The following is a 25,138-nucleotide window of genomic DNA, read 5'->3' on the forward strand; positions in this document are numbered from 1 at the left end:
AAATAGTAATACATAATTATTCTAAAAAAATTGTTATCATAGCCCGAAAGAAAAAAAGGAGGGAGAAAGACAGAGTGTCGTACAAAGTCTAAAGCCCTTAAATTTGTGAAGGGCTACCTGTGACACCCGGGCACGGAGACGAGGGCGGGGAGTGACGCCGGTGCAAGAAGCATGGTGCAGGGGGCACAGACAAGGAGCGGCTCCTGGCAGCTTCGGGTGGAAGGGGTACATGGATGAATCGAACATACACCGGAATGAGAGGGATTTGGAGACTGTATAGGTATGGGACTATACAGTTGAAGGATAGCTTAAAGGAATTGATTTGACTACTCATATCACCAAAATGCATTTGCTTGCTTTTCGGTAGCCTGACTCATAAGAACTCCATGGTTAAGCGTGCTTAGCCTGGAGCAATTCTGGGATGGGTGTCAACGTTAAGCGTGCTTAGCCTGGAGCAATTCTGGGATGGGTGTCAACGGTCCCTGTGAGTTGCCGGGACGTTACAGTACCATAATTTTCTTCGTATAATGATTTTTTTAAAATATTAAAATTGGATTTTAAAAGTAGGGTCTTGTTAAGCCAGTGCATGACAACCTCAAGAAATTCGAAGAAAGTATCTATGGAAGAAATAATCTTTAATAAAAAGGAAGAGTTTGTTAGCATTTTCCTTAAAAATAATCTGTTTGTTTCTTTAGTTGGAAAAATAATAGGCGGATAGCTGAAACTAAGGATAGTATATAGCCGCAAGATGGAGAAATGTTTAAGGTTCCAAGGAAGAAAAATAGGTTGGTAAGGAACCCAGCACGGAACTATATTAAGAGAAAACAAAATAAGATTCTTACTTTGAGGGAACAAAACAGTTGTCTGGCTCGAGGAAATTTAGAATCAGTTGACCAACAGATAGATGGCAGGACGCATGCAGTACACACAATACCATTAAAGAAGCCAAAAAAGTCTCACTAGCAAGGATGATTGGATAAGCTTCATGTTACTGTATTTCATTTAGATTTTCAACCTCACTTTAGTGTTTTAAAGAAGAAAAAAAAAAGAGGTTCAGTGCTTAGAATAAAAACATGTTTGGCGCAAAATTCATAGGTTTAATATGGAAGACAGTGAGACAGAGGGTTTAGATAATAAACACTCGGGAACGTTGTGTCTTGGTTAGTGTTACCTTTTAATGAAAGTTAGGATGACTGCCTCGAAAAGGAGCTTTCATCAGACACTGCATGTGTGTGTACCAGTTGCTTCGCATACACATCTCCTACTATACTTACCAAGCCTTTTAAACACTTATTACGGTTTTCTTAACCTTTTTATATTGTCAAAAATTACAGATAAATATATAATCGGTGCCATTATAATTATGATTTCACGTTGTCATCAAAATCAGAGTCCAAAATCGTCTTTTAAAATCATGCCAATCGGATACTGTATTGTAAAAGGAAAAAGAAAAAAGAAATTAATGTCTGTCCAACAAAATTTCCAATCTTACGTAACTATAGACTGTTGTCGACAAGCCTACTAAGATGTTTGATTAATCAACCCGCAGTCAAACTGAAACAACCAAAAACTGTGGTCGTACATTCATTAATGTTACTGTTTTTGCTGCTACAAACTGATGGATGATACATATATAATCACGAGACAAACACGAGCACCCCATTGTCATTGACAGAATTAAACTCACCACGGATATAAAAATTCATCTTCAGTTTAATTACAGTCTCGAAAACATGCAAAAGAAAAAATTATATATCTCCTAATAATCAAAATGACACACAAATTATCGAAGCACGAAACCTGGATTCCTACTTTCAACATCCCTAACTAAATGAATTTCTTGCCATCTCCCCCACCACCACCACCACCAGAAAAGCTAACTGTTACATTGAAGAGAACAGCAATGGAACTTGTGGCGACAAGGATGAGAGAATTGGAAGATATTATTTTGAACTTACGAAAATAACATGTAACTTACTTACCACCTCTACTATTTAGCTTATTCGAATAAGCTTTGAAGTCAAATTTGGCAATAAACTCTTGTTGAATGAGCAAGAATTTATTGAATTAAGTTGTTTAATCCAAACAGACTCTAGAAGGGTGGGCGATTGGATGCCCAGAATGGCTCAGATGGCATTTGAACAGAATTGAGAAGGTTAGCAGACAAACCATGGAAAAGTGGAGCAGTTGCATCTCCTCCTCCTAGAAGCTGTGACTGACCAATACCACTTGCACCGGGTGACCCAATTGAGCCTCCTTGCATTTGCAGCGAAGGGTCTTCATCCTCCAAAGGAAGCCTCTCGTAAGCAGCGTTGCTGAACGAAGCAGCCATGATCACCACAGGCCCCGAAGCAACCAGCGTCCCAACCACACTCCCTCCCACCACCTGTCCCTGCCCACCGGCCAAGTAAATGGTCAAACCGGAAGCAGCCGGTGGCGCAGGCGGCGGAAGGAAAGATCCACTGAGGGACAAAATCTCGAACCTTCCATGGAGAGTGACAACCGCACCGGAAGAAGCCGGTTGCCTGAGAGTGACGTTGGTGACTGTGCCAGTCCCACTCATGATGCAAACCCCTCTCTGGCGTTTCCTGGCGAACTCAGACACGCTGTCAACGATGTCGCAGCCGTCTGCCACCTCCATCATGTGGGTTTTCATGGCGTTGGCGCTGTCGCGAGTGATGATAATGGGTGGCTTGGGTTTGTTTTTGGAGCCGGCTGGTCTCCCGCGAGGTCTCCTTGTTATCTCAGCCTCACCAGCACCTTCATCGTTGTTGTTGCCGTTGTTCTCTTCGCGTTCCCTTTTCTGCGCGCTGCTGCTTCCGCTGTTCTCGTCGTCGGTGGCTTGGTTTAAGGTTTGGAATTGGTGCTGCTGCGGCTGGTGGTGCAGATGGAGATCTCTTGGGCGGAAAGGAGGGGGAAGGGATTGACCATGTGCTGTGATTGGATCCATTCTGATTCTATCCTTCAATGTATAATTGAGTGTCGTCTATGGATACAGACAAGGATTGTGAAGGTCTTAACTCTAGCTAGTACTTCATTTGCATATGCTGGAAAGTATATATAAATGAATTTGGCAATTCTAAATATGTATGTATATATGTAGATGAAGGAAACAAAAATATATGGAGTGGATGGAAATGGAAGGAAATTAACGAGAACAAACTGTTATATATGAGCAGTGAGTGGAGTCTCCTGAATCTCTTGCTGCTTTGCTGGTTGAAGATGTTGTGGATTTGACGATGCCAAGTGGTGGAAGTTGAAAGTGGTGATGGAATAGGAGATTGAAATCGGTGATGGGGAGATTGACCTTAAATTGACTTTCTACTTGAACCTGCTTCCTATAGAAACGTTCAATTGGTGGGGCTTTGAATGGAGTTCCTTCCCCTTGAGGTGAAGAAAGAAAGAACAGGTCGAAGGTTGTTCTTCTATTTTGGGAGAAGCAGTGTTGGGTTAGGGTTCGATTGAGAAAGACAGATCCAAACTAGATTTGTTTGCAGAAAGACTGCGTGCTTATGGGCGGTGAATGGGTCCCCATCACTCTTTCTCTCTCCCTCAACAACATATACTCTGTGGAGTACATCATACATCTCACACTAATATTTATATTACTCTCAGATAAAATCTTTAATTTTATTCTTCAATGCATTAAAACTATATATTTATTTCCATTTATGAAATAACATGAAAAAAATGTTTTCTTGTCAGAGTTATTAAAACATAATTAAATATTTTTCATTACAATGCTTTAATTGCTTTAATTTCACTTCAATAAAACGCTTTGAATGGGGGCATTACTTTACTTAATTTCAGTACTCTTCTTCATTTTATTTTATTTTTTCTTCTACTTCATTCAAATTTAGATACGGTTTTGAAACTCCCATGCAGTTTAAGCTTTTATACATATATATGCTCCACTCTTTTATATGCTTTTTTGGAAATTTTAATTATTTATTCTTTTATCAATTAGTATATTTTTAGGTATTTCTTTCAATTAACTTATACATATATGTCTATTATTCATAAAAGAAAAAGAAAAAAAAACATGGATACAGTACCATATATATTTGGAGTTCTGCCTTAATGTAACTAATAAGATGCATATTATCAAAGTGAAATTCAAAATATGATCCAAAAAAAAACACCTATATACAATAGTATTAAATGTGAGTTTCCTTAAAAGAAACTGAGTAAAACAAAAAATTACACGATGGTATTATTATAATTAAGATTTAGTGTACTAATTTGTTTCTTCAAAATTAACTTTGACTGTGTGTGAAGAAATGAACAAAGCGATTAATAATAACAATAAATCTACCAATTTTCGAAAAACAATATTACTAAATTAGTTTCACTTCACTAAATGTATTAGTTAAGTTTAGACAGAAAGTAATCAATTTAAATATTTGAAAAATAATATTTCATTAAAAATAACAAAACTAATTATGAATTTAAAACTTTTTTTAAATGATTTAAATCCACTAATTAGGAACAAGAAAGTATATACCTTATTTATTTCCACATACTTTGGATTAATATTTTATTTTATTTATTTTTTAATATATATATATATATATATATATATATATATATATATATATATATATATATATATATATCTAAATTATTTATTAGCATTACATCATCCTACATCGTCTCTTGTCATATATCTAAGATTATCTTGATATATATAATTAAGATTAAGATTATCTCAAATTATTATGAGTTATCCAAAATTGTATCGCGTATGATCGATATTTCCTCGACAAAATCACATCCTATAGGCAAGGGCGTTGCGGTCAAGATCATTGAAAATTAATTAAAAGAGGTTAAGAATTATAACATATTAGTGAAACATTAAGCAAATTAGGTGATTATCTATGTGGCCCAGATCTAATAAGGTAAGAGCTCAAAAATGTTAATGTAAAAAACATTATTCACCATGTAATTAGTTAATTACTCATTGTTATAGCATTTATTATCATTTGACACACATTTATAATTTGAACATGAGAGTGTCTTTTACAAATATATATCCGTTTGACTCGAGACAACATTTAGACTTGAAGACATCTCAACTTAAAAACTAAAGAGTTAAGAAGTTTTCGTGAAATTGATATTATATGTTTTTAATTTTTGCTAATTACATTTATAAAAAAGCTTTGTGAGAAAGAGGCGTCCTTTATGTTTTTAAGAAAATAAGACTTAGTTACAATTTAAGTAATTAATAAATCGAACATTTTTTAATTGAGTTTCTACTTCTTTAACACTTTGTTCACTTGAATGGATTTGGGAGAGATTGAAGATTTGAGGGTAAATTTTTTGTTGTTTATTTGAGTGAATTTGGAGGTAAGTGAGGGTGGATTTATAAGTAACTTTTTTTAATCTGTCACATCAATAAAATCCTATACTAATTCTCACAAACTTTACTTCCAAATCCACTCTCACTTGCCTCCAAATCCACTCAAATAAACAACAAAAAATTTATCTTCAAATCCTCTCAAAAATGTTTGGAAAAAAATATTTTTGTTTAGGTATTTTATCATATAATTCCTTTTTAATCTTTGTTAATTTATCAGTGAACTTGATTTTTTAAAAGAAATTAGTGAGAGGAAAAGAGTTTATTAGTAAGTTAAAAATGAAAAGATAAAAGCAATGTTTTCATGTGGATGACAAGAATGAAATGGTAGGGTGTTTAAGCAAAAATAAAAAATATTTATGGCACACAAATTATTAAAAGAAATTAAAATTATGAAAATTGATAATACTTAAAACTTAATTAAAGAAAAAATAATAATAATATTGATATATTATATAAACATCAATTTGTTGTTTATAGTATTTTGTGGTCTTGAAATATGTGCAGTTACGGTTAACATTTAGATAATAGTAATTGTAATAAATATTATAACTTCCCGTTATTAATAACATATTTATGGGAATTAATACGATGATTTAGCTGAATAAATGATATATTTAGTTGAAATATATGTTTATATAATCAACGAATTAGAAATGATCTTATCTATTAAAATGGTTTACTATTGAAAAAAATATTTTAAAAAGAATACTTATAATATCTTACAGTAATTTGTTGATAAGAAAACTAATTACACCGATAATGAAAAAAAAATTGGATAAAGCTAAAGCATTTGATAACTTTTTAATTCGTGTAAAAAGGCGCAGTGCGGAAGCATTTTGAAATGGGAGTAATAGCTTAAACACTTCTCACTAAATTAAAGTTATGAACAATAAAAGTTATAGGGCATTATTTAATTGAGTTCATTAAAGAAAAGCTTGATTTGGAGAAGTAATTATGTAAAGTTTTGTATGTCATGATTAAACCATACAAACATTTGATATGACTTAAAAAGTAGTGTTGTGGTTTGAACCAAACTTTTCAATAACATGATAAGTATGAAGAATAGTATTAAAAGAGTGAAATTATATAGTTTAGGTGGTGACGATACTAAACCTTTGGTTATTGGGTATGGAGTAGCTATCAGTGACTTAATTTATGAGAGAGAATAGTAATTGATTAAGTTCTCGTCAAATTGAAAGAAGAGTTAAGTGTGTCAGAATGATCAGTTTCGTTTAATCTAAAAGGAGTTATGGTTAGTAAGGATATTAAAATAATGAACAGTGAGGGAGAAGAAGGTCAAAATTTGAAGTTGAAAGCAGTTTTCTTAGGGCGTTTTCCTGAGAAGATATCCATAACGCAAACGGGAAGTTCGATGTGGTATATGACAGACAAGTTTATACTGTAAATCAACAATAGCTGGCACAATTAAAACTACACTGGACCCGTGTGCATAGAGGCTGCTAGGGTATTTGTGCTTCAGTTTTCCATCATCCGCGCCACATGCAAACTTCTCAAAGTCTAACCTTAAAAATCAGGCCCACATCACTCATGCGTTTTCACCCGTTTCTTTCGCCTAGCTCCATCATACCTACTGTATCTCAATACGCCCTCGTTACCAAACTCCAATAACATCCAAACTTTGATAAAAAAAAAACAAAACAAAAAACATAACCATATTCTTTTATAACTATTTTTACTAATTTTTTAATTTTATATTTTATTATTAAAAACAGTTGTTTGTAAAGAACTTATCCGTTTTCCACGTTGCCAATGCTACAGGTTAACGCTAATGATACAAATTTCAAGGCTGCACATGCACGCGCCTCACCGATTGTTAATTTCAGGGAATGGATAACATAACCTACACACGCTTATGAGAAATGAACTTTTTACCACACAGTCCAAAATGTTCTCCAACAATTTTTTTCCTCTGTTTTTTTTTTCTGGAAAAAAAAAAGTAAGGAGGGCTTAATCGCAACATTAAGAATTACTCTTTATTCCATTTTTAGATTTAAAAATATTTATCTTTAGTTAATAAATATACATATTTGTTATATTTGGCTTTCTTATAATTGTTCATTTCAAGTTGTTTGGTAAAATGGAGGTTTGTCCGTATTCACACGGTTTATGTTTATGTATAACTCGACAGGATTATAAGAACATTTACATTTTATTCACTTGAATGGATTTGGAGGAGAGTTATTAAATGGATTTGAGAAGATTTAAAGATAAACTTTTTGTTGTTTATTTGAATGGATTTGGAACCAAATTTTTTTAATCTGTTACATCAATCATATCTTACATTAATTATCACAAACTTTACTTCCAAATTTATTCTCACTTACCTCTAAATCCACTCAAATAAACAACAAAAGTTTACCTTCAAATCCTTTCAAATTCATTCTATCACTCTTCCCTAAATCTATTCAAGTGAACAAAGCCTTAGGTTCATATAATTCTTATCAAAATAGACAAATTTCGTCTCTAACCTAAAAAGCCTACACACCACACTACTATAATTAATTAATTTATATACATATATATATATATATATATATATATAGCATATTTGTTATCTTTAGCATATTTTATATATTTAGTATTCAAAATTTGTGTATACTTAGAAAAAGGACATATTGTACCGTGTAGTTTCATTACATCATTGACTCAAGACTAAAAAGTTGTGTATCCTTAAACAAATTCATATCCCTTAGGTCAAAACATATTGATTGATTCATATATCATTAAAATTGTGCGAACCTATGTGTGGTCAGTAATTAAGTTGATGCTAGGAGTTATATTGAAAGGTACATATGTGGAGCCTGAAAAGGTTGAGTTTTAGATACCATTGTCCTATCAGAGATAGATTAATCCTTGGAAGGAATTGGTGATAAGTGATAGTATGGAAATTGTGATGTAGATGTGGAGTGATTTGTGGGAAGTGGCACATGGAGCATTAGGAAGCAATTAATGGAAGAAGAGTTAGAGTGAAATGGTGAGAAGGAAGAAAGAAAGGAATTAGGAGAGTGTAGAGAGAAGACAGGTTGTAAGGGTTGGTGGAGAGCAGGGTGTTGACCAATGAGCGCATATTACAGAGTGTTGGAGACGCGTGGGTGGCGCTGACAGGCACTGGAAAGGAAAGGAACCAACACATTGGTGCAGAAGCGCCGGAGAGTTTGCTGAAACTCACATTATAAAAATCCCACAAAACGCCAACTCTCTCTCACACAACCCACAACTAACAACTCCCCCTGCGTAAATAAAACCCATGCATCCTAAGATGCTCTTTGTCGGCCCCTTAGGACACTGGACCCCACACTCTCCCTCTCTCTCTGTTACTGTGCCACTTTCATTCGCATGCCTCCTCCTTTTACCCTTAGCTCCCTAGCCATGTGAGCTACCTGTAACTTCACTCTGCATAATCAACTCTCTCCACCACACTCTTCTCCTTTACCTTTACCTTACCACTCACTTATGCACTGATTTCATTCCAAACTTCTCAACCTCATAAATTCACCTTTTCTTTTTTATATATTCTTGCCTAATACCTTATGGTAGGTTCGTTATTTTATGCTCTCTCTGAGTTCTTCTTTGCATCCATTTCATTTTTATACATGAAAATGTCTTTAGATAATAGTACACATGATACCTGTTCAATATATATATATATATATACACGCACAGACTATCTCTAGGTGTTTTCATCGTACCAATCATATATATTATATCAACGCCTCTCTTTTCTATCTGTATCCTCTTTTTTAGGTGTCACCCAAGTAACACAGAGATGTCCATTCATTACTTTCTTATATTCTTTCATACTATGATGTGGGTTCCACTTTTAAATTTTACATATAATATATCACTTACCAACATTGACAAACTTGCCAAATCCAACGCAGCGCGCAAAATGCCAACCAAACAACTAAAAGGCTTAAAACAAAAATATTAAAATCGTGTTAATACCCTAGTGGAAAATGTCCCTTGAAATAAATATTTATATGTAAAAAAATTATGGTGATCGTTTTGAAGTTTTGAACAATTTTTTTCTCAAGGTTCAACTTAAAAAACCCGTATCTGAGTTTTAATGTAAAATTTGTGAGGTCCGGATAGTTTTGACACTAATCTTATGAATAAATCCATATAAAGGATATTAAAATATCATCATCAATCCAAAATTTTAAAATAATTCTACTTATATATTGCCATCTTACTAATTTCTTTTATTAATTTCTACCTAGTGAAATAGTATTGAAAGAAATTATAATTTATCTTTTAAAGTTCTCCTTCTAGTTGTTTTTCCTCGTAGACACTACAAAAATAATGTATTTTAGTAGGAGATTATTTCCGGTGATTTTATTAAAATATCTACAAATTTCTGGCAATTTTATTAAAATTGCAAATAAATTAAAAATATTATTTTTATTAAAGAAATTTTCTACTGTTGAAAAACAAAACCGCCCGTAAGTGAAAATATCTCGTTTTTCCCTCATTTTCATATTGCATCTGATAACTTTTTGGCAAGCATACCAAATCGTTCCAAGTAATACAATGAATAAGTAAAAGTATTGTTCTCCCAAAGGACTTCTGCAACACATGACAATTCTTCCTTTTATAACTCAATTAGACATCAAAATACACAAAACAACACAAGAAACTCTTTTTGGTATTTTTATCAAACAGTTGGTGTGCAAGGAATTATATTTAAAAGAAACTTCGTTGGAATTGGATTTCATGAATCATATGAATATAAAACTCTGTTCAATATTTCATTACTTCCTTCAAACATTCACATCAGGACACACTAGTCTTAATCCCTTAGCAACTAGTTCTAAATTAATATATTAAAATGATAATCCCTTAGTCAATTTAACATACAATTTGCATTAAGTCCGATGTTAAGAATGATCAAGTTATTGAGTCTATCTCTATATCACAAATCACTTAAGTGCTCTATCTACGTTCATGTTCAAAGTTACTTTCCAGTAATCAAAGACATTCAAATAACATTATATTTTCATACAATGATAATAAATTCAAGAAAGAGCATATGAACGAAGAACGATATATTGAAGAGGAAAATTACATCATAGTGAGTTCATTACATCCAATCCCAACGAAAGAGAAATTTAACTACTCCTAGTCATCTAAAACGTACACATTTGAAGCAATCCCTTGCAACAATGGTATCTTGATGCCTTGAAGTAGTCTCCGGAAGTTCCTGAGATGTTTTTGTTTCTTTCTTTTTGTCCGGAACTTCTGTCAGAAGAATGTTTTTGTCTTTCTGTCACGTCTTTTAAAGTCACTTAACTTCATTAATTCGCTCAGCGTACATGTACTGGTGCGCTATGTGAATTTTCTTAACTGCTGCACTTTAACTGATGTTATTCGCTCAGCGCACAGGTACTGGTGCGCTATGCGAATTTCATTCTTCTGGCAGTGCGAATTTTGGCTTTCGCTTTGCGAAAATTGGTTGACAGAGTATAAATAATACACCATTTCCTGTACAATATTTTACATAACAATCTACTACCTATTACAACTTTTCAATGAGGAACAACATGAATAATTACAAGATTGAGCTCATTTATAAGTATAAAAACAACTCTTTTTCACACTCATCAGCGTCATATTTTTTATTTGACCTAAATCATTTCCTCCTCCTCTCAAAAGGATCCCACGTTTCATCTTCTTCCCCTTCACAACCCTCAGCCATCACATATCCTCAAATAAGAATAATTATAAGCAAGTATGATGTCCGACCATGTCACTGGTGCGGCCAGCTCCACTCCCCTCTCCTTTTTTTTTCGCTCGTGAAACAGAGACCTAAGCATTCTTCACCTCCATCAAACGGTTGAAGTCGCCACCGCCCAAATCTCGCTTCGAAAGCACGTCATTGACGATTGTTGTTGCTTGTGACCTCACCAGCACCATCCCTTTCTTCCTTTGATATTTCCATCTAGTGAGCTCCCTCACTTTCTTCTTTCGATTCTTCTCTCACCAAAAGGTCTTGAGGCTTGTAATAGTTAGACGTGGCCTTGCTTCTAAAGGGATAAAGTTGCGACTTCTCATTAATAACTTTAGAGTGAATGTTGGAAACACTTACGGTCACTTTTTTCAGTATAATGTATGTCCTTTTGTTTCTTTTGATTATTAATTTTCTTTCTATTTGAATGGTGTATTCATTGTCTATATTTGAGCAGGTATCTATTTCGTATGAAGATGGACGCCCTAGAGAGGGTAAGGGTGTGGGGAGAAAGGTCCTCGACAGGGTTCAGGAGACATATAATTCTAAACTAAATGGGAAGGATTTTTCATATGATGGCTAGAAAACTCTTTTTTACCCTTGGCTCTCTTGCCCGTAATCTTCTTGAGTTTACTGTTGTTCTCGAGGATGTTGTCTCTGTTAGCAAGTTCACATGTTTTGTTTTTTCATTTTGAATATCGGCTTATATGCGAATGTTTTTGCTGTGTAACTTTTTCTATACAATTCGTTGAATATGTATGGATAGAAATAATGGAAATGTCAGCCCTGATGGACATGGAGAAATCAGCGAGAATAACAAGAGAATGAGGCCCCCAAATAGAGCGAAAACTTTTAAAGTTGAGATATAATGTGTTGATTTGTTTTTGTATAGTAAACAATATGAAATTGAAATCGAACATCATTGATTAAGATTTTTACTTATTTTTTGCTTACCTTTGCTTTTTGGCATCCCTTCAACACTATATTAAAACTCTAACCACACTCCAAAGATCCTCATTGGTGGAGAAGTCTAGGCAAAAGCCACTAGAGAGGATGAGAGTGTTGACAGATGTTAGTCTCTTTGTAATTTATTTTGACCAATTGCTATGATGCAAACATTAACGATGAAGCTGATGTTATTTCTATTATTTCAGGCTTTGAGTCGAAGCAATTATGGTTCTGTGCTTCGTAATTGTGGTATTTCTATCAACTCTAGCTTTACTAAAGTTGAAGGTTGTGTTTTACAAGCTCCAAGGGTAAATTCTTTAACAACGCTTTTATAATTATTTTAGTGCTTTGAATTATATTGTTAGTCTTATTTGTATATTTAGATTTTATAAATGTCATTGAAATTGAAATTTGAAAGATTATTTAAATACTGTCATGCTAGATTTTTTTGACAAAATGTTGTAACTGATAATTATCAATGTTTTTGAATCTGAAACTGATAATTAAACATTATGTTGGAAATGGAGAGAATTTCAATCCAAGAAATGGGAGGTGAAACTTCAGTCAAAAGGTATTTTATTCAACTTCTCATCTACATTTATTTTTCTCAATTATTTGTTGTGATTTTTTGTTGACTGAATTTTTTTCTCCAAAAATTAGTTAGGCCTGTAAAAATTGAAAAATATACGAGGATTTGTTGGGGATCATCAAGTGCGGTCAAATAAAAGGAATTATAAGTTATTTAAATGTTCACTTAAAAGCATAAGAAAAATTAATTAAAATAAATAATTTATATATAAAATATCTAATTGGATATTCTTTAATTTTTTTGTCCAAATCCTCTTGTGGCTAGGAATTTATAGTGTGCGTGGGTTCTTTACTCCCTAGCTTTGGGCCCAAACTGGTTTTTCAAAGCTCCTGGAAGTTGAGGGAGTTCTTCCTAGATCTCCCTTTCTACTGGCTGCAACCCATTAAATTTAATAACCCAATTTTACCCCTCATTAAAATTATATACCTAAACCTAATTATTTTCTTCCCTTCAGTTCCTTCCTACGCAGCACACCGTTCACCTCCATGCACCAAATCACTCTCAACCTTGGCACTACAACATGTTTGGTCTCACACTGCAAACATCCTTTTAGGTTCACATTAAGAAATAAATATGTCTATCTTTCACGTTTTTTACCATAATAGACGTGACTGATTTTCTGTTTCCAAACACAAATCTAATGCTCAAACCCAATTTCTGAAAGCCAAAAATTTTGTTTCCATGCGTTTGTACAAGGTAGGAATTTTTTCGTGGTTCCTCAAAGTAATTTGGGAAAAACCTGTGCGTGAAGTGAGAGAGAAAGAGAGTGAAGATTTGGAAGCCTGTGCGTGTTCTCGTTTTAGCTGGGATGGATTGGTGAAGAAGAAGAGTATACCTGTGAGCGAAGAAGAGAAAAAGACAGGAAATTCATTTTCGGATCTAGTATTCCGAAAAGTATATAAAGAGATATTTCGGACAGGAGATTGTCGGAAAATTCTTCAGTTATTCCTGGAATATAAAATTTTTGATTAAATATTTCAAAAAATAAATTTCGAAACAACTAATCCAAAAAATATTAAAATTAAAGAAGTGTAGAAATTTTTATTATAATTTTAATTAAGGATAATTTCGGGATAATTGATTTGACAGGGTGCAGGAAGAAAAAACAATACGGTGGTGCAAGAAGAAATACTCCAAAGTTAAAATCTCAAAAATCCAAGGGTGTTGCTCCCTCCACCACCACAGCCTTCTCCCTCCACCTCCCCTTTACTATTTTGCCCTTCAGTAAAATTTTATTTTTAGAATTATTGTTTTTTAATTTTACTCATTTATAACATATTTCACTGATAATGTACGTAGTTCTTTGTATGAGTAAAATATTTTTCTGCAAAGCTCAGTGATCGTGAAAAGAATTATCAAGCAATCTTCCTCTTGCTTTCGGTGCAGTACGTGGTGCAGTGCGTTTGTGGTGTAATGTGCTTGTCGTGGTTCCTCTCCAGGTACGTAGTCATAATCCTTCCAATAATCCTAAACCCTAAACCCTAAACCCTTCCAATAATCCTTCCAATAATCTTTCCAATAATCCTTTAACCCTAAAACGTAAAATGAAAACGAAGCCTAAACGGATGACATCCTTCAACGGATGTCAACATCCGTTTAAGGCAAAACGGATCCGTTTCGCCTTAAACGGATGTTGACATCCGTTGAAGGATGTCATCCGTTTAAGCTTTGTTTTAATTTTATGTTTCTGTTATTATTTTATTAGATATTTTAATATTTTGATTTATTATTTTTGAATATCTTTTTAATGTATTTTAATAATGTATATTTATATTAGTTTATATTTAAATATTAAAATATTAAAATAATAAAATAATAAAAATAAAAAATTTTAACTTTAAGGATATAATTGGAATTAAAGATAATTGGGGAGGTGGAGGGAGAAGGCTGTGGAGGTGGAGGGAGCAACACCCAAAATCCAATAAGCTAGTCTAACTCCATTTATTTGAGATTTACTCCCTACACTATCTCACATTGCTCCTTACACTATCATATTTTTTTTAAATTTTAAAAATATTTTTATATTTTAAAATATCCTACACTTTCACTTCTTTTCTTAAATGGATGTCGACGTTCGTTGAAGAAAAAATTCTTCAACGGATGTGCCACATCTTATGAGGTTTTTTTTTTTTAGTTTTTAGTTTTTTAATTTATTGTATTTTAAATTAATATATAAATATTATTTAATTTTTAAAAATTATTACTTAATTATTTATAAATTATTTTATTTTATTTAATAAAATAATTATTATTAATTTAATTTATGTATTATTATTTAAATAATAATTAAAATATTTTTTAAAAATTTATTAAAACGGATGTGACAACTTGAAGTTTTTTTTTTAGTTTTTAGTTTTTAGTTTTTTAATTTATTGTATTTGAAATTAATATATAAATATTATTTAGTCCTTTTAAAATTATTACTTAATTATTTTAAATTAATATGATTTTATTTAATAAAATAATTATTATTAATTTAATTTATGTATTATTATTTGAATAATAATTAAAATATATTTTAAAAATCTATTAATGGATGTGTCATATCTGTTGAAGTTTTTTTTTTATGTTGACACTCGTTTTATAACAAGAACAAATTAGATATAAAGTGATGCAAGAAGCATTTGGTGGTGGAGGTAACAACACTCCGTTTATTTTAGCCAACCCAATAAGAATTAGCTTGCAAATGGGTCGGACATTCCTCTTTATTTTATTTTTTTCAACAACAGATGTTGTTATTGCAGCTTATGACGCACACAAAAATGTTGCTTTTGTAAGTCTTGTTAAAGAAATAGGTACTACTATAACTTTTCTACCTGTTATGTTTTGCACTAAAAAAAAGACACTGGTTATATTCTTGAATGTTAATGTGAAATTTTTAAACTCATGTTCCATTCTATTTTTTGTTCCTGAAACTTTAAGTTTGGCAATTCAATGTTTGGGTGTTGCTCCCTACAACACCCCACTTTGCTCCCTGTACCACCACATTTTTCTAAAATTCCAAAACTATCCTTTATATTTTAAAATATTCTACACCCCCACCTCTTTTCTTCAACGGATGTCAACATCCGTTGAAGAAAAAATTCTTCAACGGATGTGTCACATCCGTTAAGTTTTTTTTTTATTTTTTTAATTTTTATTTTTTTAATTTATTGTATTTTAAATTAATATATAAATATTATTTAATTTTTTAAAATTATTACTTAATTATTTATAAATTAATTTTATTTTATTTAATAAAATAATTATTATTAATTTTAATTTATGTATTATTATTTAAATAATAATTAAAAAATTTGTTATAAATATATTAAAACGGATGTGCCACATCCGTTAACGGATGTGGCGACATCCGTTGCCTTTTTTGTTTTTTTATTTTATTTTTTATATTTTAAATTAATATATAAATGTTATTTAATTTTTTAAAAATTATTATTTAATTATTTATAAATTAATTTTATTTTATTTAATAAAATAATTATTATTAATTTAATGTATATATTATTATTTAAATAATAAATAAAATACTTTTTAAAAATTTATTAAACGGATGTGGGACATCCGTTAACGGATGTCAACATCCGTTGAAGGTGAAACGGATGTTGACATCCGTTTTATAGAAGGACAAATTAGGTATGGAGAGGTGCAGGGAGTGGTTGGTGGTGGTGGAGGGAGCAACTCCCTCAATGTTTTAGAAAGAATAGGCCCATGAATTGAGCCTTTCGATCGTCAGCCCAAAAGTATTATAAAGGGGGCTTCTTCCTATATCCAATAGTTTTCTTCTTGTACCCCAAATTTTACTGTTATCCACATTTTAACCATACACATTATATATTATATATTAAATGATTAGGTAAAGATTATTTACCGTGGCTACCCATCCCGTAATGTTATTTATTTCTCTCATTGCACACTCCTAACTTTCTTGTTTCTTTACCAAACGAAGTTTCCCTCTTCACCAGAAAGTTTGTGGTTGCTTGAGTTTGTACCCTGATCATTTATGCCTAGAGCAAGCATGTTCAATGTGAGCGTAGTAGAAGAGGGTTGGATCTTCATTTTACGTACATGTAAGGTTTTCATCTTAAGACTATATGGAGTTTTTCGGCATTTTAAATTCAAATTTTAAAATTCATTTTTCAAAATTCAATTATGTTTCTAGACCTTATTAACTGGATTTCCCTTTAGTTACTGGATTTCATGGTTTATTTTTAATTATCGAATTTTGAAATCCATTTTTAAAATTGTTTAACCGATTTTAAAATTTGATTCTATTTTCGAATGTGGTTAACCAGGTTCTAGTTGATTGAATTTTATGTTTTATTTTTAGTTTACTGAATTTCAAAATCTAATTTTTAAAATTAGATATCAGATTTCAAAATTTTGGTTCTTTCTGGATTTGGTTAACTTGATTTCAAAATCTGATTAGTTTTTATATTTTTTTTTTTACTTGTTGCAAAATTCGGTTAGTAAAATTACTTAACAAATTTGGAAATTTGATTTTGTTTCCACTAAATTTAAAATTTTAATTTTAAAACTGCTCACTAAATTCTAAAATTTGGTTGTGTTTCATTTGATTTCATTGGATATTTTCATGTTTAAGTTGTAGTTGATTATCTAATTTAAGTTGAATTGATTGATGAAGTAGGTGATTAGTGTTTGTGTCACTTAAGGTTTACCTTTATCATAACTATAGGTAGCAAAAACTTCCTTCTAATCCTAGGAAAGTGTTAATATATCTAATTTTACAAAAAATTAAAAATATTTTTCAGTCATGAAATAATAAAGAAAATTAAAGTGCAAGACATATGTGTATCAGTAAAAGAGTTATATATCTAGCTAATTTCTTTGCAAAGCATGCATCTTTAAGTTGCTCGATATAAGGATGAAGGTGGTGCTCTTATTTATAAAAATAGTGCATCCAACAAGTATGCTCGTGTGGCATACTCCAATTATCGGTTCTAACAATAATTGTTTTATAGGCCTCTCAACTAGTTCAATCTTACTTGGAGACTACGACATTGTTTCAGCTCATATGTAATCCTCACACGATACACGACCAAATCATAAGAACTTCCAAAGCCAATTCAAAGTTTAGGACTTCATTTGGACATAATTATTCTACTGTAGCTATGCAGACATGTCATATAGTATGATAATCATCTCACCAATAGGGACATTGAAAATGTTTTTATCTTTATGACATCTCTCAATGAACGTCAACATTAACTCCATACGACATAATCATAAGAAATATCAAATAAAGGCATCAAACCGGAATTTATGACAAAATTTGAAACCGCCAAATGACATGTTTTAAATTTATTTAATTTTTTTTCATGAGAGACCAACTCTATCTTCCCTTGGTTTTGGACAAAACAATTGCATATAAAGTTGAAATAACTCACCAAGCATTAAAAGGAAAAAAAAATCAACTGTGTCTTGCCTTGCCACAACATGAATATAGTATGATCAACACAACTCATCAAAAATGTTGTATCATGTGATAAGAAATCTACAAATTTCAGGTTTTTCTTGAACAACATCCTCATTATGCTCAAAAACTTCCTGATATTATTCATCAAGATCACGATAGCACAATGGTGCAACTTTTTCAAAATGATGTCATCTCAATTTTTGATATTTTTATTTTTTATAATTTTTTAAAATTAGTTTATTTAATTTTTTTAAAAATATAATATGTTAAGTTATTATTAGTGCCACATAAAATTATTATTTTAATTTAATTTTTATATTTAAAATTTTGATTCAATTCAATTTATTTTTTTAAATGAAATAATTTGATTTTTTTTATTTTTAGACCAAAGTAGTAATTAATTATAAAAAAAGGTAAAAAATACTTAATTATGAAAAATTAATTGAAAAAACATTAGATATTTTCAATAATTTTAAAAGTGTAGTAATGTATTTTTTACCAAAAGAGTTAAAATACCAGTTAGAGAAACCTTGCTTTAACAAATCTGAGCCCAACAACCTTTCAGGAGTTCTCTAATTTTTGTTTTATCTTATCACTGAGAACGAAATTCAGTTGATTTTTAGTTACAAAATGACTCTCACATTTATATTAAGTCCAAATCCCACCTACCATTAAAATCACGTGGCAGAATTCCACTGACTTAATATTAATTAGTCGGAGATGGGTGTGTTCTTTAAAGGAGAGTTTTTGGTGGTTAAAAGCTGTAGCTTGTACATTAAGAAAGTTGGGTTAGTCTAATTAAAACCCTTTTATGTCATTAAGAAAAGTGTGGTCGAGCAGAAGCTTTTTCAATGATTAAGGTAAAAGGGGACAACCAAATTAACACTTGTAATAAAAAACAAAAAGCTTCATCCATGTAAAATGCATGGTTAGGAATTCTTAGTCTGAAAAGTTTGTGTATAGAATAAAAGCACAATTAAATATAAACCGAACAATAAATAAGACTACATGTTCAATGTAAATCGGCTTATCGATAATAGAGTTAATATTAATAATAATTAAATTAAATTAAACCATTATCATTTTGATTGTAATTAAATTAATATTAATTAAAAATTCATTTTAAAATTTATAAATATAGATTTGATATTAAGATAATTGTTTACTTTTTTACATATTTATTACTAGTACTTTTTGATAAATATTAATTTTAGTATCTATTTTTTACGAATAACATTTTAGTTCAACCAAAACTAAAAAGAGAATCAAAGAAACAACTTTAATCCAGACTTAAAAATTAAAGATCTTTTCATTGAAGTAAACATGACTTCAACCAATTAAACCAAAAGAGTCTGTGAAGTAAATGAAGCAAAAGGGTGAAAAGGATAAAGAAAGGTAACAGTGATGTTTAAGTTTGCAACTTGGAAATTAACGGCATGTACCTATGGTGCAGAAGAGAAGTCAATTGTGCAAGCTGGAATGAGATGGAGATGTTATAAAAACACATTGATTGTCCAACTTACCAAATATGTGATGATGGACATGCTAAAACAACATGTGTACACTCAAACGAGATGCCTCCATTTAATGTTTGTGTTGTGTTTCTCACCTGTGGAAGACCTTGCATCTATTAATTAATGCATTTGATTATATAGAAGCAGTGAAAACGTGAGGGCTGGTCCATTCCTTACAATTGCGTGACAACTATTATGACTCACTTCAATTAGGCTACTCCTATTAATGAATCACTATATTGGTAAAACTTACTTTTACTTTTTAACACCCTATAACTTCTTTTCTACTTCTTTTTACTCCACATATCCATCATTTATTGTACATATAATTTATAAATTATCATTTTAGTCAGAATATTAAATTTGAATTTATGGTAGCATATGTGTGTACTTGTTAATTATGACTTTTTGGTTAGGAAGAACATGGGTCGGTGGAAGCATAGGCATAAACCCATGATATTGTGTTGAAAAAAGGGAGAAAAAATTGAGATGGAGTTGCTGGCATGCCAAGTGTCAACCACTTCTGACTACTGTATGCTACAACTCGGACCAGTACTATTTGTCTACGAATATGCTTGCACCATTGTTTCTAGATGCCACGCGCCACCTTCACTTTCTTTCATCTTCTCTGTCTATGTAAACCTTTCACATCTTACCACCTTTCATTTCAGCTATCAGAAAATAAAAATCTAAAACTTATCGAAAAGGATTTGTTCACTTCAATAAATTTAGAAAAAGTGATGGAGAAAATTTGGAAATAAATTTTTTTGTTGTTTATTTAAGTGAATTTAGAGATAAATGAGAGTGAATTTGGAAATAAATTTTTATAATATATATCGATCAAATCCTACACTAATTCTTACAAATTTTAATTCTAAATCCACTCTCAGTTACCTCTAAATTTAGTCAAATAAACAATAACAAAATTTATCTTTAAATTTTCTCAAATTCCCTCCATGACTCTTCTCCAAATTCAAGTGAACAAAATCTAAGAAAAAATCTGAGCATAAATGGAAGGCTGTTTTAGATAGATTAAAAATCAGATAGCTTTATTTTCTATTAATAAATTTTATTTAAAATTAAGATTATTATGTTATTAACAAATCATGTCTGCCATCAATTTTGAATATGTTGAGTAAAACAAGTCATCGTTTAATCCAATAAACATGTATAAATTTTTCTTTACAAGTTTCTTTAAAAACTTACAAACGGTACTTCGTTGTCAGTAATAAAAGTTAGTTCACAACTTACAAACACTTCATTATCACCAATAAAAGTAAAACAAGAGGCAAATGTATGCTTTATTACTTCATTTTACTTAAAGGTTTATGATATTTCTAATATAAAAGTATAATTAAAAAGAATATCATAATATTACTAGAATTTTCATAATTATTAACAGAATTTTATCAATGAAAATAAATTTATTGGTGAAACTAAACTTACATACTAATTTTACAAACAAATTAATTTTTTTTAATTATTGACTAAAATATTCATTAATAAATTAGAATTTGTATTATGAATAAAATAATTATCAATAATTTATAATTTTTATTATTCATCGACAAAATCTGTTATTAAAATAGTATTAATTTTTTTATTTTTTATTTTGATCAATTTATCTTAAATTCTTTAGTAAAAATTTTCAATAATTATATGTTTTAAAATTTATCCGTAAAAATGTCAATATATTATAATTTTTATTGTTAATAATTTTTTCATTAGTAATACATAAAAAAAAGAAAAATAAAAAAAAAAGATAAAAAAATATTTATCGACAAATTTAGATAATAACGGATTGACAATTTTTTTATTGTTAGTAATTTGTTCATAAATTTAAAATATGAACAGAATTTTTATTATCAATAATTTGTAAATAAACTCAAATTATAAAAAATAAACATTTATAATTATAAATATATTTTATCAATCGATAATTAGTTATTCTTTTAGTGTAAATTTTTTATGAAATAAAAGAAATATACTTACTCAATTAAAAAAAGTCATAACATTGGTGTAATATGACAATAAAAGTTATAATTTAAAAGACACTGATAAAAATTCAGAAGAAAATATAATAGAATTGATAGTTAAAACTATCAACTCTAAATATATAATAAAATTTTCACTACGGGAGAAAAGACTTTTAATGTCACCTTTTAGACGTCTGACCCTTGAATATCCAACGTAAAAAATAATCGGTGACATTTTTCGTAAATAAAACAACTATTTAGAGGTTGGCTATGGAGGGGCCGATGTCTAAATATTCATATACGTCTAAATAATTTTTCATTCTATTTAGACGTCTGTTAATTGGGAACCAACATCTAAACCCTAAATCCAGAAATTTAAAAAGTCACTTTTTGACTCCATTTAGACGTCCGATCCCGCCACTTCGACTTCTAAAACACTTTAGACGTCTGTTAATTGGGGGAACCGACGTCTAAACCCATTTAAAAAGTAACTTTTTGACTCCATTTAGACATCTCATCTCGTCACTTCGACTTCTAAAGCACTTTAGACGTCTATTAATTGGGGGAACCGACGTCTAAACCCTAAACCCATAAATTTAAAAAGTAACTTTTTGACTTTATTTAGACGTCCCATCCCGCCACTCTAACTTCTAAAGCACTTTAGACCTCTGTTCATTGGGGGAACCGACGTCTAAACCCTAAACTCATAAATTTAAAAAGTTACTTTTTGACTCCATTTAGACGTCCAATCCTGCCACTCCGACTTCTAAAGCCCTTTAGACGTCTGTTATTGGGGGAACCGACGTCTAAATTTTGGCATTAAAACACCGTGAACGCGAGACAGCCGTTACGTGCACTCATTGTTCATCATCTTCGTCGCGTTTTCTCTGTACGGGTTATCATTTTTTAGGTTCGTTTCTTCACTTTTGCACCGTTTTAAATTAATTTTACTCCGATTACATCACTCTGCATTATCTTTCATTTGAACCGATTAAAATGCGTTTTCGTTGGGTTTTGGTGTAGTTATTCTCGTGTCCTTGGGCGACATTCTTTGGCGGCGATTTCTTGCGTTTTGTATATAGGTCCGAAGTATATAGAGACGTCTGACCTAAATGGTTTGACATCTTATTAACATCACCCATATAGACGTCGGACAAATATCAGACGTTAAAAGCGCAAAATAACATACGTCTAAAGTCTTTTCTGCACTAGTGTTTGCAACATACTAAGAGTTTTAACATATTTTCTTTATATATATCTTTATATTAAATCATTCAATAAATTTATTTATTTTACGTACCTAAGAGGGATTTTAAGGTTAACAAAATAAAAATAGAAAATAACTTTTACTTTATTTAAAAAAAAATCTTATCTTAAAATATATAAAAATTAAAATTAATGTAAACCACACATTTTTTTAAGAATAACAAAATGTTAAGTGATAATTGTTTTAAATGTGTAATGATATTCTCTACATAATTTTCTTTTAATTTGTAGAAGAAAAAGAAAAAAAAATGTTTATTTCTTTACTTCGTTTAAAATCATAACTTATTTAACCTTTCCTCTAATGAAACATTATAACTACTAAATTTGTAACACCACCTTCACAAAAGCTATTTATTTTAAATGTATTTGAAGAGCAACTCAAATATATCCGAAATTACCCACTCAGTGTATGTATGTGTATATATATATTTTGGAGAAGACAGATTAATCAATATTCTCTTATTTGTTGCATATCGGTTGTGAAGAATGGAGATTAATCTTTAAATATTTCAAACATTTGTCTTTTACACACAAGAAAAGTTGTTTGGTTAGTTAATGCTTTTTTATCCAAACATGAACCTTCCCAACTATTATGTTATGTGCTTTGTTGTGTATTTTTCTATGTTGTTTTATTTAGTATGTTAAAATAATATATGTATTACTGTTAGGTTTTAAATATTGTTAGCTTAAGGTCCTTTAAACAAATAGTTTTGTTTGATGTTAATACAAACATTTATTTTTTTATAAAATTTTATATTGTGATAAATATAATTTTAATGAATTAAAGGATAGCCATAACATTTTTAATAATTATATATATATATATATATATATATATATATATATATATATATGTATATATCAAATTAAATTATATTAATTATGATATGATATGATGAAATATACTCACGAATTTTATTACATTATTATTAATAAGGATAAAATAATATATTACGTTTCTTAATTTACCTACATGAATTAAGAAAATGATCACTGATTATCACACAATTATACAATGAATCAAATAGAAATTTAACACTTTTATGAATTAAGATATGTTTGTATCGAACATAACATTTATTTTAATTTCGAATTATGAGGATGAGTATGTAATTTGAACAATGTAATTCTTGATTTTTAAATATTTATGATATTATATTATTATCGAATTGAAAGGTGACAATTATGAAGTTTTGAAAGAAGTAATTTTTTTATATGTTGAATGGACATCAATTGTGTTATTAAAACTAAAATCACGTACTAAAACTAATATCAAAACATAAGGTCGGATTAATATTTTAGATTAAATATGTTTGTAGTTTTTAATCTTTAATACAAAATTAAAACAAATTATTATTTTAAACATTTACATATTTTGGTTGCAAACTTAAAAATAAATTAATATAGTAATTTTAATTTATTAGTGATATTATTTTTTACATACTAAACAGAGTTATAATATGTGAAAAGTTGTAAATAATTCAAATGTTAATTAAAATTCCATGTAATACATTCAAAAATTTTAATTCAATTAGGTTATGAAGAATATATTTATTATTTTTTAAAATTTGAAAATTAAATTATATTAAAGTTTTAGACATTGATAAATTCTAATTTTATATAAAAGTTTAAAGACTAAAACATATTTAATCTAATCTTAGAAAAACGAAAATAATTCAACACTCACAAATATCAACATTTTTATGAAAATTCAAAATTCTTTTGACTAGCATGATAATGTAAAATACCACTACTAAAAATTACAGATGAAGAATACTGTATCTGATAAATCTCTTTTTAATACCTTAAAAATGTAATTTCCATCTTTAAAGTTTATGTGATTAAAGAAGAGTATTATATATATATATATATATATATATATATATATGGGGTTTGCTCACGCGCGTACGTCTGTTTTTCAGTTGGTACATTTTGACAATGTGTACCGAGTTTTAGTAGACAAAAATACTCTTATATATCATGGATTCTAAGTTTTAAAGTTAAGAGTATTTTAATAATTTTCATTCTCAAAACTAAAAAAAAAAAAAGAAACCCCTCAAGTCCTTACTCACCTCTCTCTCAACCCTTTCTCTTTCATCTCTGTCACTTGAACCTTTTCTCTGTACCGTAGTTCCAGTTGAAAAAATAAAAAACACTTGACGTTAAATTAATTTGCCTTTGTAAAGAGTTGAGTCATTTACATATTCAACTTCAAGCAAAGGTTCATTCAAGATCTCTTCAATTTCACCATCTTCACTAACCTATATGCATATGTTGAATCATCATCTCTAAAAAAACCCTCTAAG

General features: G+C 30.1%; 1 protein-coding gene across 1 annotated transcript; it reads right to left on the reverse strand.

Annotated features, from left to right (window-relative positions):
• Positions 1-1,555: 1,555 nt before the first annotated feature.
• On the reverse strand, positions 1,556-3,555 carry LOC148206884 (AT-hook motif nuclear-localized protein 26-like). Its single transcript, XM_088104882.1, has 2 exons — positions 3,164-3,555; positions 1,556-3,047 (listed from the first exon to the last, which is right to left on the reverse strand). Exon 2 carries the CDS (start codon positions 2,948-2,950, stop codon positions 2,093-2,095), a length of 858 nt encoding a protein of 285 aa, XP_087961008.1. The 5' UTR covers positions 2,951-3,047; positions 3,164-3,555; the 3' UTR covers positions 1,556-2,092.
• Positions 3,556-25,138: the final 21,583 nt, after the last annotated feature.

Source organism: Vigna umbellata, chromosome 1, assembly GCF_029865625.1.
Source record: "Vigna umbellata cultivar VRB3 chromosome 1, Vumbellata_1.0, whole genome shotgun sequence".
NCBI lineage: Eukaryota > Viridiplantae > Streptophyta > Magnoliopsida > Fabales > Fabaceae > Vigna > Vigna umbellata.

Coding starts and splice junctions, on each gene's coding strand:
- LOC148206884 (XM_088104882.1), bottom strand. CDS start 2,950: ATGGATCCAATCACAGCACATGGTCAATCCCTTCCCCCTCCTTTCCGC.